Source organism: Hesperophylax consimilis, chromosome 10 (genome assembly GCF_061612785.1).
Source record: "Hesperophylax consimilis isolate HC1 chromosome 10, BYU_Hcon_1.0, whole genome shotgun sequence".
In the NCBI taxonomy this organism is placed as follows: Eukaryota; Metazoa; Arthropoda; class Insecta; order Trichoptera; family Limnephilidae; genus Hesperophylax; species Hesperophylax consimilis.
In genome coordinates, this window is record NC_142845.1 from 11,046,787 (window position 1) to 11,061,414 (window position 14,628).

Genomic DNA, 14,628 nt, shown 5'->3' on the forward strand with positions numbered 1-14,628 from the left:
ACGGTAAAATTATTAACGAATAAGTGTATAATTAATGTTCAATTTCTACCTCATCCTGTGCGAATTTTATTATATTGTTTGCGTATTATGAAATAAAGCATTATTTTTTTTTTATAACTGTCAATACCATAATAGTTATTCGATTCGAAAGAAACATTTGTTTGCGAAATGTCTATAAGAGTATGATTGAAGACATTTGTACATTCTAGTATCTTCAGTCTTTTTCATACCCAAGACGTGTGAGAAGGAAGATTTTTATAAACAGCTTTTTGGAAAATCGTCGATGACGTTCATACAATCTCTGCCTGGGACTAGTATAAGTTTTATCCGGCTAGGATTTTTCTTGCTTGCAGATTTTTCTTGCTTGCAGATATTTCTTGCTTGCAGATTTAGCTGCTTTAGTGTCGAGATTTTGAAAAAGGTTTCAATATCAGATCTAATGAAATAAGATCTGATCGAGATAATATTTTACTTGGCAGTAATTAGCGTTGCTACTGTAGATATTTTGAACGCATAAAAATGTACAGATTTATAAAATAGTCTGTTTGTTCCTTAGTTTCGCTTTTGGCTGTCTGCAAAGTTATGTAGTATATCGAGTTGTACACCTTTATCATTTCTCACCCTTCTTCTTTCTGTGTTTCTCTAATTCTGAATCATGAATGATAATAATATAATTACTTATTTTAATTCCTTAGGCTAATTTGTTCGCTTTTGTGAATAGCTCATATATGGCCTCATAGAAATCGTTGTATCTCCCTTATTGTCATGGTGAGAAATATGATTTAAACTGTGTTAGATAGAGAAAACACCAAGGTTTATATTAAAATCTAGAAGTTAATTAAGGAATAATTAAAATGTACACCTCCATCAAACCAAAAGCAACTGGACCTCAATTTAAAACAAAATTAGGAAACTTTGCAAATTTTTTATTAATTATTTTTATGTGAAACAACAAAAACAAGTGAGGTGAAAATTACATTTGTCTAATAAAATATATGTGTTTTTTTTTGTTATCAGTAATTTTAGTTTAATTTGAGAGCATATTTTATCACCTTTCAAAAACAATTTTTTGTTTTCGGATATTTTCATAAAAATTTAAGTTATTTGATTTTTTTTTCAAAGCGGAAATACTCTGACCTTCTGACAGAATATGCCAGAGGCCTGAGGGGTTAATCTAATTTTTCCTTTCTTATGGATGATTTTGCATAATTTGTTTGTTCTACATCCTCTTCTTCCCTTTGCATGTAAATTATGTTTTATGGACCGTTAAGTATGTAACATTACACCACTTAAAATATATAATACTATTGCAAAATTCATAATACCTGTGTACATACATATTTGTTTATATTTCATACTGATAAACACTGGGAAGTGTATATATCGATATCTCTTCTTTGAACTCAAGGCCTAGCAGAACTGATATTTAGATATATTATAATAAAACAAATAAAAAACTTTATTCCACTTAATTTTAAAATTAAGTGGAATAAAGTTTTTTATTTGTTTTATTATAATATATTATAATGGAATTCCACCACGAATTATCGGTCTCAAAAATAGTGATATTTAGAGATTTGTATAGTATTTTAGTTGACCTCTAGTTTTATCTACGAGTCTGACTTCTGTTAACATTAATATCATCAGTGTGACCATCAATAATAGGAACAAGGGAGTTGTGCCACAAACCATTATTATTATGAAACCGCACGCACAAAAGTGTTACCGACTTTTATTTTTTTTAGTGCGCATACTACTGCAAATTGCATCTACCCAACGCAGTGTCACCAAGCGCATAACTTTCATTGGCTCCACTGCTTTGATAGTCGTAATTTGGCAACAGTCAGCACGCTTCTATGCCATATTCCTCCTTGTTTATATTATTTAGGGTAGCCCCAGAGAGGTCGTTCGTACGTCATCAGTGATAGACCTCTTTCTTCTCACGTCTTGTATGAAAACGAAAAAGACAGAAGAGACTAAAACTATGTGACGTCACAGACTATTTCTCTCTGTGACTGCTATATTATGGGACGAATTGTGTGTTAGTTAATGTATTTTTTCAAAGCTCTAAATATGATAGTATTATTAATTAACTATTAGCAGACGGCGTAAACCAGTAGCTTTAAAGAATAACTTTTGTAAAAATACAATTATAATGATTTCAGATAATCTCAGAAAACTGCATAAAGCAGGTGAAGGATGAGGTGCATATTCAGGAGGTGTGCGGCCACAATCCCTTTATAGTTCACTGCTTCCAGAAGTGGCAGAGCAGGAAAAGATTATATATAGGTAATAAAGGTTTATTTTCTCTGTCAGAGTCCCAACTGCCCAAAGCCGTGGGGACTACCTCATCCCCAATCGGGCTATGTTGTGAGACTGAAGAAAGTAGGGAGGTGTAGGAGATATGGGAGAGGAAGGTTGGGAAGTACCTACAGTCTGTTTTAACATCATTTTGATATAACAAGGTCAACAAACGTAATGGAAATGTCTGTTCTTATTAGAATTTTCCCATTTAACACGGTATTCTGTATTACAACGTATGTATTCTCTGTGTAAAAACAGAATTAAGGACGGGTTGTTTGACGAGAATTTGAACAATTCATCAAATTTCAACATTAATTTTCGGTAATTATTTTTTTAAAGATAAACTTATGTTTATAAGACAAGGTTTTTATGCATAGCACAAAGAATAATAAAATGATAAAAAACACTGCACTCAAATCACCCACTATAAAGTTCTAATAACTGGTTATTAAGTTTATTTTTATTTATGTTAAAATGTTGATAGATTGATTTTAAAAATAATTTCAAAGGGATGTTGGCTCATTTCCCTTGAAAATACTAAAAAAAATACAAAGCGGTTGGAGGATACGTTAGGACGCGTCCTGCTGCCACGAAGGGCGCTATAGTTATAGTACTAGTACTTATTGAATTATTTGGCGGGTTGGAAATAAGCCGACGTTGCTCAGTAGTTCAGAGTGTCTGACCGGACATCAGAAGGTGCGGGTTCAATTCCCGTCGGCGGCATTTATTTTTACTCTGGAGATATTTTCAATTTGTTTTGATATTACAGGCGACTAATTATTGCTTATAATAATTCAATATTAATTTTCAGGTTCTGTGAAAGTCCTATTCAAGTTCTGTTATTATAACATTATAGGCTAGTTGCTTGACAGAACTGAAATAGTAACAGAACTGAAAAAAATCTTTCACAGAACTTGAAAATTAACTTTGAAATTTGAAGAATTGTTCAAATTCTCCGAAACAACCCGTCTGTTATGGGTTGTTTCATCGTCCGTCAAGAAAAAATTCAGCGAAATATTCATGAAAATGTGATCACCCAAAATCGGCCGGTTAACGCGATTATCCATATTTTTTAAGAATGACGCATGCGCAAACGTCACAATTGCCATATGGCAGATTGTATGTACTACAATGTACCGATTACTGGTGATAACGACCTGACTATTTTGGCAAATAACGCAAAGAAAACCCAACGATTAAAATTTATGAAGTTAACGGTTTTGTGGGAACAAGTTCAGATACCTTTTCTACATATAATATTGCCGAAATTCGTTTTTATATCGTTGTTTCCAGTGATTGAAAATGATGAGAAAACATTGAAAAAGAACATGTTTGTTTTTCTTGTCGACCAATGTATCACAATCTATTGACTGTAAAAATGTATATTTTTCGATAATTTAGCAAACTTGTGATTGAAATTTTCGATCAAGTGAGCCAGATGCTTGAGTCGGGTCATGTCAAGAGTCGGAATAACGGAAGAGTATGTACGAGACGATGTATGAGTGTGAATGAGGCAAGGAGTCTGTGACAAGACCGACTTGTTTGACAGTCCATCCTCTCTGCCTACCCCTGCGGTAACGGCGGGATGGTTTTATACTATAAAAACAATCCATAAAATTTCTTCCAACGAGATTCTGGTAAAATGTTTGTGGGCTAGTCTGCCTAATAAACATTTGAATTCATATTATACACTGTCCAAGGAATGTTCAGGATATACGCTACCTTTCTACATGATTTCCTACAATGGGTTTGAGTCACAGAAAGAATTCACTTTATAAATGCAGAATAAAGTGCTGAACGGGCTGGCACCGTCATACTGAGCTGATATCCGCATGAGGGACAATCGTACCGCTAAGGTCGGCCAAGTCTGGCCTTTGAACAGACTAGTTAAACCCTCACGTATGAATGTTGCATAGTTTGGAATGTTGCATAATTGGCACAAACCTGTAACTGGCATTAAAATTTTTAGAAGACAGTTAGAAACAAATTTCTTTAATATCAGGTATAAAATATGTGTTGTGAATCAATCTCAAAACGTGAATATCAAAAGAATATACCACATAAATCAAATTAACAGTAAATAATACTACGGTTCTTGCTGACGAAAACCGTTTTGTTCATTTCCCTTGAACGTTTAATTGGGGAGTTGTTGGGGACACATGGAGATAATTTGGTTTCTGCATAGGAACAGTCACTATCCAAAACACAGACTTGTATGATGCTCTCAGTAAAGTTATTCATAGGGCGTTCTTGTAACCAACCTCGTACAAGGTTTTATCTACATAAACAGCGTTTAAATGTTTGACAGTCGTGTAGTTTGGTTTAACTATAATTTCTCTAGGCATTATATTCATTTCCTATCTGTTTCCATGATTCTGATGTCATTTGAGCACCATTTCCCTCAGTGGCTTTTAGGTTATGTTTATGAAGAACTTCCCATCCTAGAAAAAGATAGAATAAATCAGTAATACGATTGCATGTTGCCATATTAACTTTACTAAATACGTAATTCTTCGAGGAACACTAAGGACGGGTTGTTTCGGAGAATTTGAACAATTCATCAAATTTCAACGTTCATTTACCAGTTCCGCGAAAGATTTTTTCAAGTTCTGTTTTTTATTTCAGTTCTGTCAAGCCAATAACCTATAATGATATATTAACAGAACTTGCATAGGACTTTCACAGACCCCGAAAATGAACGTTGAAATTTGATGAATTGTTCAAATTCTCCGAAACAACCCGTCCTAAAACGGATTATTCAAATATAGCGAAAGCTTTTTTGGAGTTGAAACAACCCAATTTGTATTTGAATAAAATCGAAAAAAAAAAATTTACGGGTTCGTATGTATTTTTCCAAGTTTTTAAAGTTATTTTCCATTCAGCCAGACTCAGCATAGCTCGTAATTATTCGTGAAGGAACAATTATGCAATCATCTATAAATTTCATCTGTTATTGTCTTATTTTAGTGACTGATTTTGTTCCTGGCGGAGAACTCCTTAACCAGATAGAAACCTACTGCAAGCTTCCAGAAGAATTGGTGCGTTTGTATGTGGCTGAGATCTCACTCATTTTAGGTAAGGAACAGCACATCTGACAACATTTCTTGCAATATATTTACATATGGTTAATTTTTTAGAATGTTTTAGTATGATATTTAACCTCTTGTGTGCCGCTATATCCAATAGACACAATCAAAAAATTATTTCTCTAAGCTATTTTAGGGAAACTATTTATCGACTGTGGTTTGGTAAAACCCTTCGAGCCACAAAAAATAAACTTTACAGGAGGCGTTAAAAACGATTATTTACGAAAGGTAACATTCCAATGAAATGTGACTTGAAGGGTTTCACCAAATCGCAGTCATCATTGTAGATTATGTACCTTTTTTTATAAATGTATAAACACATTATCTGGTAAGATAGTATAATAAGTTAAGTTAAGATAAACAAATAAGTTATTACGAAAATAGAATCAGCTGGTGGATAGTGAAAATTTAGGTTAGCATCGGCACACCAAAAGTTAATATTTACAATGAGATTATTGGGTAATGCAAACAAAACTGTACGGTTTATGAGTGTTTATCAATGTGTATTAGAAAGATTGTGGTATTAAATATTGGGTGCCCGATGAAATGAATCTAGGCCATGTACTTGTTATAAATGAATATTATGGTATGTAACATTAATATGTATTAATAAATAAATTTTGTTGAATGTTACACATTTAAATGTTTCAGATTTCCTGCACAACGCTGGAATAGTGTACCGGGACCTGAAGCCAGAGAATCTTTTGCTCAATGCCCTCGGCCACATCCAGCTGATTGACTTTGGCCTTTCCAAATGGTTAAAGTTTGGCTGCAGAACCACCACTCTGTGCGGAACTCTTCGCTATATGGGTACTGCCAGCTTCCTTACTTAAACACTACTGTATCTTGCAAACAAACTAGTTCTCCTTCTAGTTTTCCCTTCTTTTCCTAGAGATACAAAACAATGTGTTTAATCCACACCGCCAATGAATTGTGGTTTTTTTAAAGTTTTTTTTTTTACATTTGTGTTGGGAGTTTGCTGCATCAATTTAACATGCAAGGCTCTGAGGGAAGATTATTATGATATTGAAGAATCAATGGTTTGAATTATAGCAGTTGATATTTGATAACGTGTCCAAACATCAAGCAAGATGAACGCTCGCTCGCAAGCTTTCTCCCTCACCATGGAGGGCCGACAGGTGGACGAAGCTGTGGCCAGCATCTTCCACACGGTGCTCTTCCACAGGTCCTTTGGGAAGTTCCTCTACAACGTGGAGGGAAACTACTCCATTGGAACCCTTGGCTACATGGACGTAGACTGCGACTTCATCGACTTCACTTACGTGTGTTGCTCATCAAGCGGTCTCGATCGCACTGTAAAAAAGGAGATTTCAGGATTCTCAGAGTTGTTAAGAAGCAACGATGGTGCTGCCACCGGCCAAATCAGCCTGGAATTCTTTCAGAAGAAGAGAAATCGCTGGCCGTTCCAGGCAGAATGCATCCCATGGGAAGTGTGGACGGTGCGCCTAGAACTGATAGAACTGCACAGCGAGGATGAGCGACAAGTCTGTCGCGATAAAGTCGGAGAAAACCTCCAAGACAAGGTGTTTTATATAACGGAAGTGATGAATAGACACGAATATGTTCCCAAAGTACCGGTACAGTCCGATGTGGATCTTATCTTCGACACCTCTTACCAGGATGTCCAACCCTATCTCTTCAAGATCAACTACAGCCTGGCCGGACCCCCCGCTTCTTCAGTTGGCAACACCATGAAGAAGTTAATCCGGGAAACGCTGGCTTTGTGATAGGGCACACTTTGCCATTTTGCAATCAGCAATCTGCTAATTCATTGTTTGCTTTCGAAGCATCCAAGTTTTGTTTGGACACCATGCTTGCAAATTATTTTGCAGCTGTTTAAATCAAAAGTGAATATAATATACAACATTATCGGATACTTTAACAAGGAGTCATAATTCTGTGATAATTACTTTAAACTTGTTCGAGTTTGAGATGAATTTTGTTTAAAATATCTAATTTATTTATCCAACGGACAACCGAAAATTTTGTATTGCGTGTAATATTATAGTAAAGTAGTTGTAAAATAAAATCGCAAAATCTTCATCATGCATTGTGCACTCTATGTACTTAGAATATCGGTAGACGACTTTATTTTCTAGAAGACAGATGTTTTGGGAAATTAGTAATATTTTATTCCCTGAACAAGACAGCCACAGATTGGAAATGCCCTCATGGGCCGGTAAGGAATCCACATAAACGGAGCGCTGTAAGACCCTGCATAGCGCTGCAAACTACCTTACTTTTATGTGCAGGTTCTTGTAGCATTTGGTTTATGTGGATTCCTTACCAGTGCACAAGGGAGCCGCCTAAATGTTTTATTTTGACTAGATAAGTAAAATGAGCGTAGATTAGTAATGTGGCTGTGTTGTCCTAGGACTGAATGGCTGACTTTCACTTTAGTATATGTATTTGTCATATGAACTGTGTTACAATAGAATAGTGTTAAGAAAGGCCTTTAATTCAAAAGTTAATTATCGTTAGGAAGAGTGTTGTAAATAGATTATCAAATATGTATCAATTTCACTCAACTCAAGACAAAATTCCTCTTATGAGTGAAAATCTGAAGTGTGAAAAAAAATTATGTGGAGGCTAATATATTATGTGAACATAAAAAACCCTTGATAATCTTATGTATCTACCTACATTATTTTGCAACAAATCAATTTCCAGAAAACATTGTTTTTTCTTTGGTCAAAAATGGATGTTTGATACAAACATCAATAATAATAATTCAAACTATTATTTTGGTCGTAAAATAAATTATGTAATAAATATTTTATGTAATTGTTATTTATGTGTTAACATTGTTTTTCTTCAATTCATTGAAAGGCCAATTCAATTGAATGTTATTTCAAAAGTTCAAACTTTTTATAATATTTCAGGTTTAATCTGATATAAATAAACAAGTAAATTTCGTTTTGTTAAATCTCCGAAAATTCTTCACCGAATTTTTTGAAATTTTTACACATTAAATACGCATGTGTTTTTATGTCCCCATATTATGTAGAAATCACCTGTGACAGGCAAAACATGTTTTTTTTCAAACGGTGCCATCTGTTGGACATAAAAGCAAAATGCGCTACTGGTAAATTTTTTTAAATTATGATTTAATCTTGTAAAGTTTGTAGGTTATTGATATTAATGATAATAATATCTTATTGTAAAGTATCTGCTTTAGTTTGTATATTATTGAGGTTGGTGTGGAGAACACATTACATTATGTACCTAATAATCAAGTTGTACAGAGTAAATTGAATAAATGTACCAATTTGCATAATTTTTTCATAATAGTATCGATGCGAATTTTCATAAGCTTATTATTATGAACTGCTGAATTTTAAATGAACTCATTGAAGAGTTTGGTGTTTAATAATTTGGTCTTTAATGTTTTGTATTTTTGTAAATTAGCATAGTTTAGACTTACAATAATTTGTGTTTTGTAAATAAATACATAAAGGTAATCACGAAAACTAGGCAAAATGACCCGCTGCGGTCTTTTCACTATAATCGCAATTTGATATTCCGTAAATTGGTTAAGTTAATGATATTCTGCCTTATGACTTAATATTAAGTCAAACTAGTTTAGGTAATTATCTTAGAAATTAATTATACTTTAGTTGTAAGCGTAAAACTACAAAATTCACAAAAAACTAATTCAATCATTTTAAAATTTATTTGTGTACATAACTGATTTTTCTTTGAATTTCCGTCATTGTGCAATGCATGGATATTTGACATATAAATATTAATTACAAATCAATATTTCAGGAACAATCTATATGAATAAAAAAGTTAATTTCGTTTTGTTAAATCTTCGAAAATTCTTCACAGATTGCTTTGAAATTTTTACACAATGAATATGCATGTGTTTTTATATCCCTATATTATATAGATGTCACCTGTGTCAGGTAAAACATGTTTTATTTTTCAAAAAGTGCCATCTGTTGGACATAGAAGCAAAACGCGCTATTGTTTAACTATCTGCACAGACAGAATGAACCACAGCAAAGCGTAGTATTTATATAAAGTTGCAGCAATAGTGTTTGGTCATGTTTTCAATCATCACAGATATAATATAGAATATTCATTTGAAAAATATTTTTCAGCGCTTATTAAATTTGTTGTGTGCATTATGTATTGTATTTAATAATTTTTGTAAATTTGAAAATATAAATAGCAAACGTAGAGTTTTCCTTGAATAAATATATTCCACATAATACAACAATCAAATTTTACTTGCACAATACGTGCACTAGAAACTGAACTGTTTGAAGTTAAATTGTTATCACAACATTAATGTTTTCAGACGATAATTAACTTTTGAATGAAAGGCATTTCTTATCACTATTCTATTGTATTACAGTGGAACCTCGTTAATTCGAAATCCACGGGACATACCACACAGATCTGCGTAAATCAAATTTTAGCGGCTGATTACCGTTGTGGCCGGTCCTTTAAATTCAGATATTCATGTAAATTCATTAAAATACAATATATTTATTTGCATGTAAATTGAAATTTCGTGATTGATTTTCAGCGCAGCCGGCCCTTCAAGTTCAATTATTCAAAGAAAATTCCTAAAAGTATGATATATTTGCTTGTAAATCTAAAATTTGCAGGCGATTTCCGTCTCCGCCGATCCAAGCAAAGTAAATTTGTAAAAATATGAAATAAAATGAAATTTCGCAGCCGATTGTCATCGCGGACGGTCCTTCAAGTTCAGTTATTCAAAGTAAATTCATAAAAATACAATATATTTGCGATCCTAACTCAGATATTCGAAGTAAATTAGTAAAAATACCATATATTTACCACATAAATCGAAATTTCGATTTTTATAACATAAAATAACATTTTATTTTCTGTCTATGTTTTTCTCAATCAAAGTTAAGTTTGAAGGTTAGGAAATAGCATAATTATTAAAATAACCCAAACTAAAATCCTATAACACCTATTTTGGGCATATTTACATCTCCACCGACTTTAATAGTTGTTTACATTAGTAATTAAGTTGAAATCAAATATTGTTGTTTTTTTTAAATTGTAAATCTGCGCAGGTGCAGATATATATTTTCTACAAACCTTGTGCGTACGCATTTAGATGCTTTTCCAGTTTTCCTACAGGTCACTAACGGACACTTTGAATTGTATAGGCATATTTTTAGTTCTCTGTTTCTGAATAGTGTTAAGAAAAGCCTTTAATTCAAAAGTTAATTATCGTCTGAAAATATAAATAACATACGTGGAGTTTTCCTTGAATAAATATATTCCACATAATACAACAATCAAATTTTACTAACGTGCACTAGAAACTGAACTGTTTGAAGTTAAATTGTTACGACAACATTACTATTTTGTATCTATTGATTTAATCTTTTCTCTAAATATATGTTTTGATCATAAGGACTCTTTGATTTTGAAATTTAATTATACTGAAAAATTCATTACCTAATTATTGAAGTTGAAAATCGAGTCCCATTATTTTTTATGGTTTATGTGTACGATGGAATAACGATGGTGATACAGGTTTTGGTTTAGGTTTATTTTTGATGAATGTTTTTCTTTAATATCTTGTTAATAATATAATGGCTTAAGTATACTACCCAAGTAAGCCAGAATTGACGAATTAGTGCACTATCAATGTTGTAATAGGAAATGTCAACAAGGCTGTGAAGTTAATATGAGACAATTAAATATTCATATTGTTACCTTATTCTTGATTCATAGCTCTGCTCTTTCGTAATATACTTATTTATGGTAAAATGTAATAATTGTTTTAAAAATGTATGAAAATAATATTGTAATTAAATATTGTAAATGATATATGTTTGTTTTATTCATTTCATCCTGAGTTCATTATTATACTGTACATTAAATGAATACACAATAAACACAAAAAAGTTTTGATAAAACACAATTTAGAAATCAAAAACAGCAGTTTAATGTCAAAATTAATTTCAATCGGAAGTAATGAATAGGAGCGAGGTTTTAAGAAGTTTTTAAATAGATTTTTTGATTGACTCTTATATTGTGTGTGTTTACAACATCAAGAATTCTACCAGTCATCTGAAGAAACGTAATTATTGATATTTTCTATTGTTTTGATATAATTATATTATATTTTTAAATACATATTGATATGCTTAATATCTTTGGGCGAATGGTAAAGAATGAGTGATGCTGTAAATCGCACATTTGGGAGTAATCGCTACTTTTGATACAGCTTATTAAAATCTATATTATGGTAAAAAAATTAAGCTTCTTGCTGAGCACAATGATTGTCATCAACTTATGCTTTCTTGGCACATTTCTTTTTAATATTCACTAATGACAAAATAATGTTATCCACTACACATAACTTTAGTTAGTGATTAGTGATAGATATCTTGATTTGTTATTATGATTGTAGAAATTCCTGTTACAATTTTCGCTGTTCATTTGTGATTATTATTTCTCAAATTAAATGTGAAACCAGTTTATGAATGTTGCTGAAGTTTTATCTGATTTAGAAAAGTTCTCATCCACTCGAACGATGATGATTTCCGTTTGTTCAGTTTTCGACTCACACTCGATTTAATTAATATCAGACCTCCAAATATTAATACGGAAATATAAATTAACTGCTTACTGTAGATTAAAGCAAATTAATCCACACAGATTTCTAGGGTTTATAATAATTTTTTTATTAAATCTTTAATTTGTAACTCATTTTAATTCATAAAAATCACCTACCTAAATTTGAGTAGTCATCGCTCAAGTGGTTATTTAGAGAGAACAAAATTATCTAGCCAGTTGTTTGACTAATGCATATTTGACATTGTCACAATTTGACAATCAGCGCCATTTTTAATGTTTTGACATTTGATGTGTTCCCGTTAACGATCTTCAAAATGTCAGCGTTTGGTTAATGTTTGGTGGTGGCTGAATTAACGGATGATCAAAAAACCAAACTCATATTAAATTCCAAAATATATTTTGACAAACTGCTGTTGGGACGAGAATCGATGGCTAACGGGGACTTTTAAAATGTCGAAATATTCAAAATGGCACTGATATCGAAATGTGACGGGTGGTCAAACAACTGGCTCTAATTAATTTATAGTTTATGAAGAGCTAAATTTTGTCTATCATTTTCAATTATGATGTGTAATGTTTTCAGCCCCTGAAATCCTGAGTCGGGAGCCGTACGGGCATGCAGTGGACTGGTGGTCCCTCGGAGTTGTGATGTTCAAAATGTTGACAAACGAGGTAAGCATTTAAAAAAAATATTAATGTGTTTACATCAAAAGCCACTGCTATAAATGAAATTTCACATGAAAAATAAACACCTTATTTAAGGCTGTGTTTTGATGAGGATTTTCGGCTCTTACCTGTGGAAATATTCTTATCCAGAAGTCACTTTGATTACGAAGACAGCAACAACTCTTGGACAGGATTCCAAGCGGTACAAGTTGGTTAAAATAGTTACAGTTCCACTAACCATTAAGGATCTTTTAACAGTCATCATTATCAACAATTATTTTAGTAGGTACTTGTATTTTTCACTCCCCCATCCTATTTGTATCACCCAAAATTACGATGAAGAAGCAATGTTGTGGATCGACACTGGGCCAGACTTCCGCAAGGCCGTGGCTAGGTGCCAAAATGGTACAAATTGAAGACAGAACTAGGAAAGAAATATGTCAATAAATTTCCTAGGGCCTCCACTTCTGAGGGGGCCTCGCCTAGGTGCCAAAATGGTACACGTTGGCGACACAGGACAAAAAATATGTCAATTTTTTGAGGGCCCCAACTTCGGAGGAGGCCTCTGCCTTGTTTCAAAATGATACACATTAAGGAAATATAAATTAAGACTTCCATTTCCGAAAGACATCAAAATCTCAGAAATCATTGTTATATGGCAGTGAACATATTTCAAGATTGTAGACCAATGTAAAGAGATTATAACAAGTAATTATATATCAAGAAGTTTTATGTGTGAAGGTAATAAACATGGAGAATGTGTGAATGAATGGAGAATTATCAAAAACCTACAATTTTCATCTGCAGCCCATTTTGTTGCAATCTACAATTGATATATTTAAAGGTTTCCATACAAAAAATGTAAAAGATTTTGCAACAAAACTGGAATATGTATAAGTCTGCCTCAAAATACCTCACCCGTTTGTGGATGTTATAGTCCCACTAACTAGGAGAAATTGGGAGTAGCGCAAAAAGGAAATATATGGATGATAGGGGAGCATGGAGATTTTTTAAGCGTTGAAGTGGGGCGTAGCATGAAAAAGGTTAAGAACCACACATTAAATAAACCCATGTTTCTATAAAGTTTTTTTGTGCGGTTCGTATATTGCGTATACTCTGGCGTTATGGCAAAAGTTGATATGTCTGTTTTTTTGACAAATTTGGTTTATTCTCACAAGTCCTTGTAATGTGGTGGCAGAACTTCTTATCTCTATCAATATCCAATCAAATTTTTCTATCAATATCCAAAGATATTTTCGTTTGACTAAACTTGATATGTTAAATTCTTAAAAAGGTTGAGTAGTCAAATGATACATAATATGTTACTTACTTATAATTTTTTGCCATCACACACAGAAATATTATTCCAATTGGGATACATATCAACTTTTGGCAACCCACCTTTTTCATTGGAAACTTGAAACAGTGTGAAAATTGTACAGAACAACAGAACTGTCAGTTATTATTAAGTAAAGATGTGAATATAAAAATATGTATTCAAACCGGACTAAACAGATATTGGAATTAGCGAAATGGTGACTTGAATAGCAAGACCCTAACAGATAAAGATGGTACTTATTATATTTTTTTTTGCATTAGTTTATTTCGTTCATCACCTTAATTTTATTTGACACATTATGACATTTGTACTTGACTCCATTTATTTACATATGTACACAAAAAGCCGCTTACGGTTGCATTGTTCCTTTCCTGTAATTCATGGCTCGACTTGCGGAAATTTTGTCCCGTTTATACGCACCCTTATGGGCTTCAGAGTCTTCAGATGAAGCTGATATAATCGTACCAGGTATTTCTCATGCACAAAATCATTTTGTTGATGAGCAAAACAATTAGTGTAGTACAAGGGAATCACATTATATTGCTGAAGATGAAGCTGATATAATCGTACCAGGTATTTCTCATGCACAAAATCATTTTGTTGATGAGCAAAACAATCAGTGTAGTAGAAGAGAAT

General features: G+C 32.7%; 2 protein-coding genes across 2 annotated transcripts in view; both read left to right on the top strand.

Moving 5' to 3' along the window:
• Positions 1-14,628, top strand: part of S6KL (ribosomal protein S6 kinase like) — a 219,188-nt gene that overhangs the window by 5,395 nt on the left and 199,165 nt on the right. The window contains exons 4-7 of the mRNA XM_089636568.1: positions 2,166-2,289; positions 5,272-5,379; positions 6,042-6,200; positions 12,571-12,659. Coding sequence (XP_089492694.1) covers positions 2,166-2,289; positions 5,272-5,379; positions 6,042-6,200; positions 12,571-12,659 — 480 coding nt within the window. The remainder of the gene's footprint in view (positions 1-2,165; positions 2,290-5,271; positions 5,380-6,041; positions 6,201-12,570; positions 12,660-14,628) is intronic.
• Positions 6,220-10,078, top strand: Atg101 (autophagy-related protein 101). Its single transcript, XM_089636569.1, has one exon. The coding sequence runs from the start codon at positions 6,482-6,484 to the stop codon at positions 7,136-7,138; it is 657 nt and encodes a 218-aa protein (XP_089492695.1). The 5' UTR covers positions 6,220-6,481; the 3' UTR covers positions 7,139-10,078.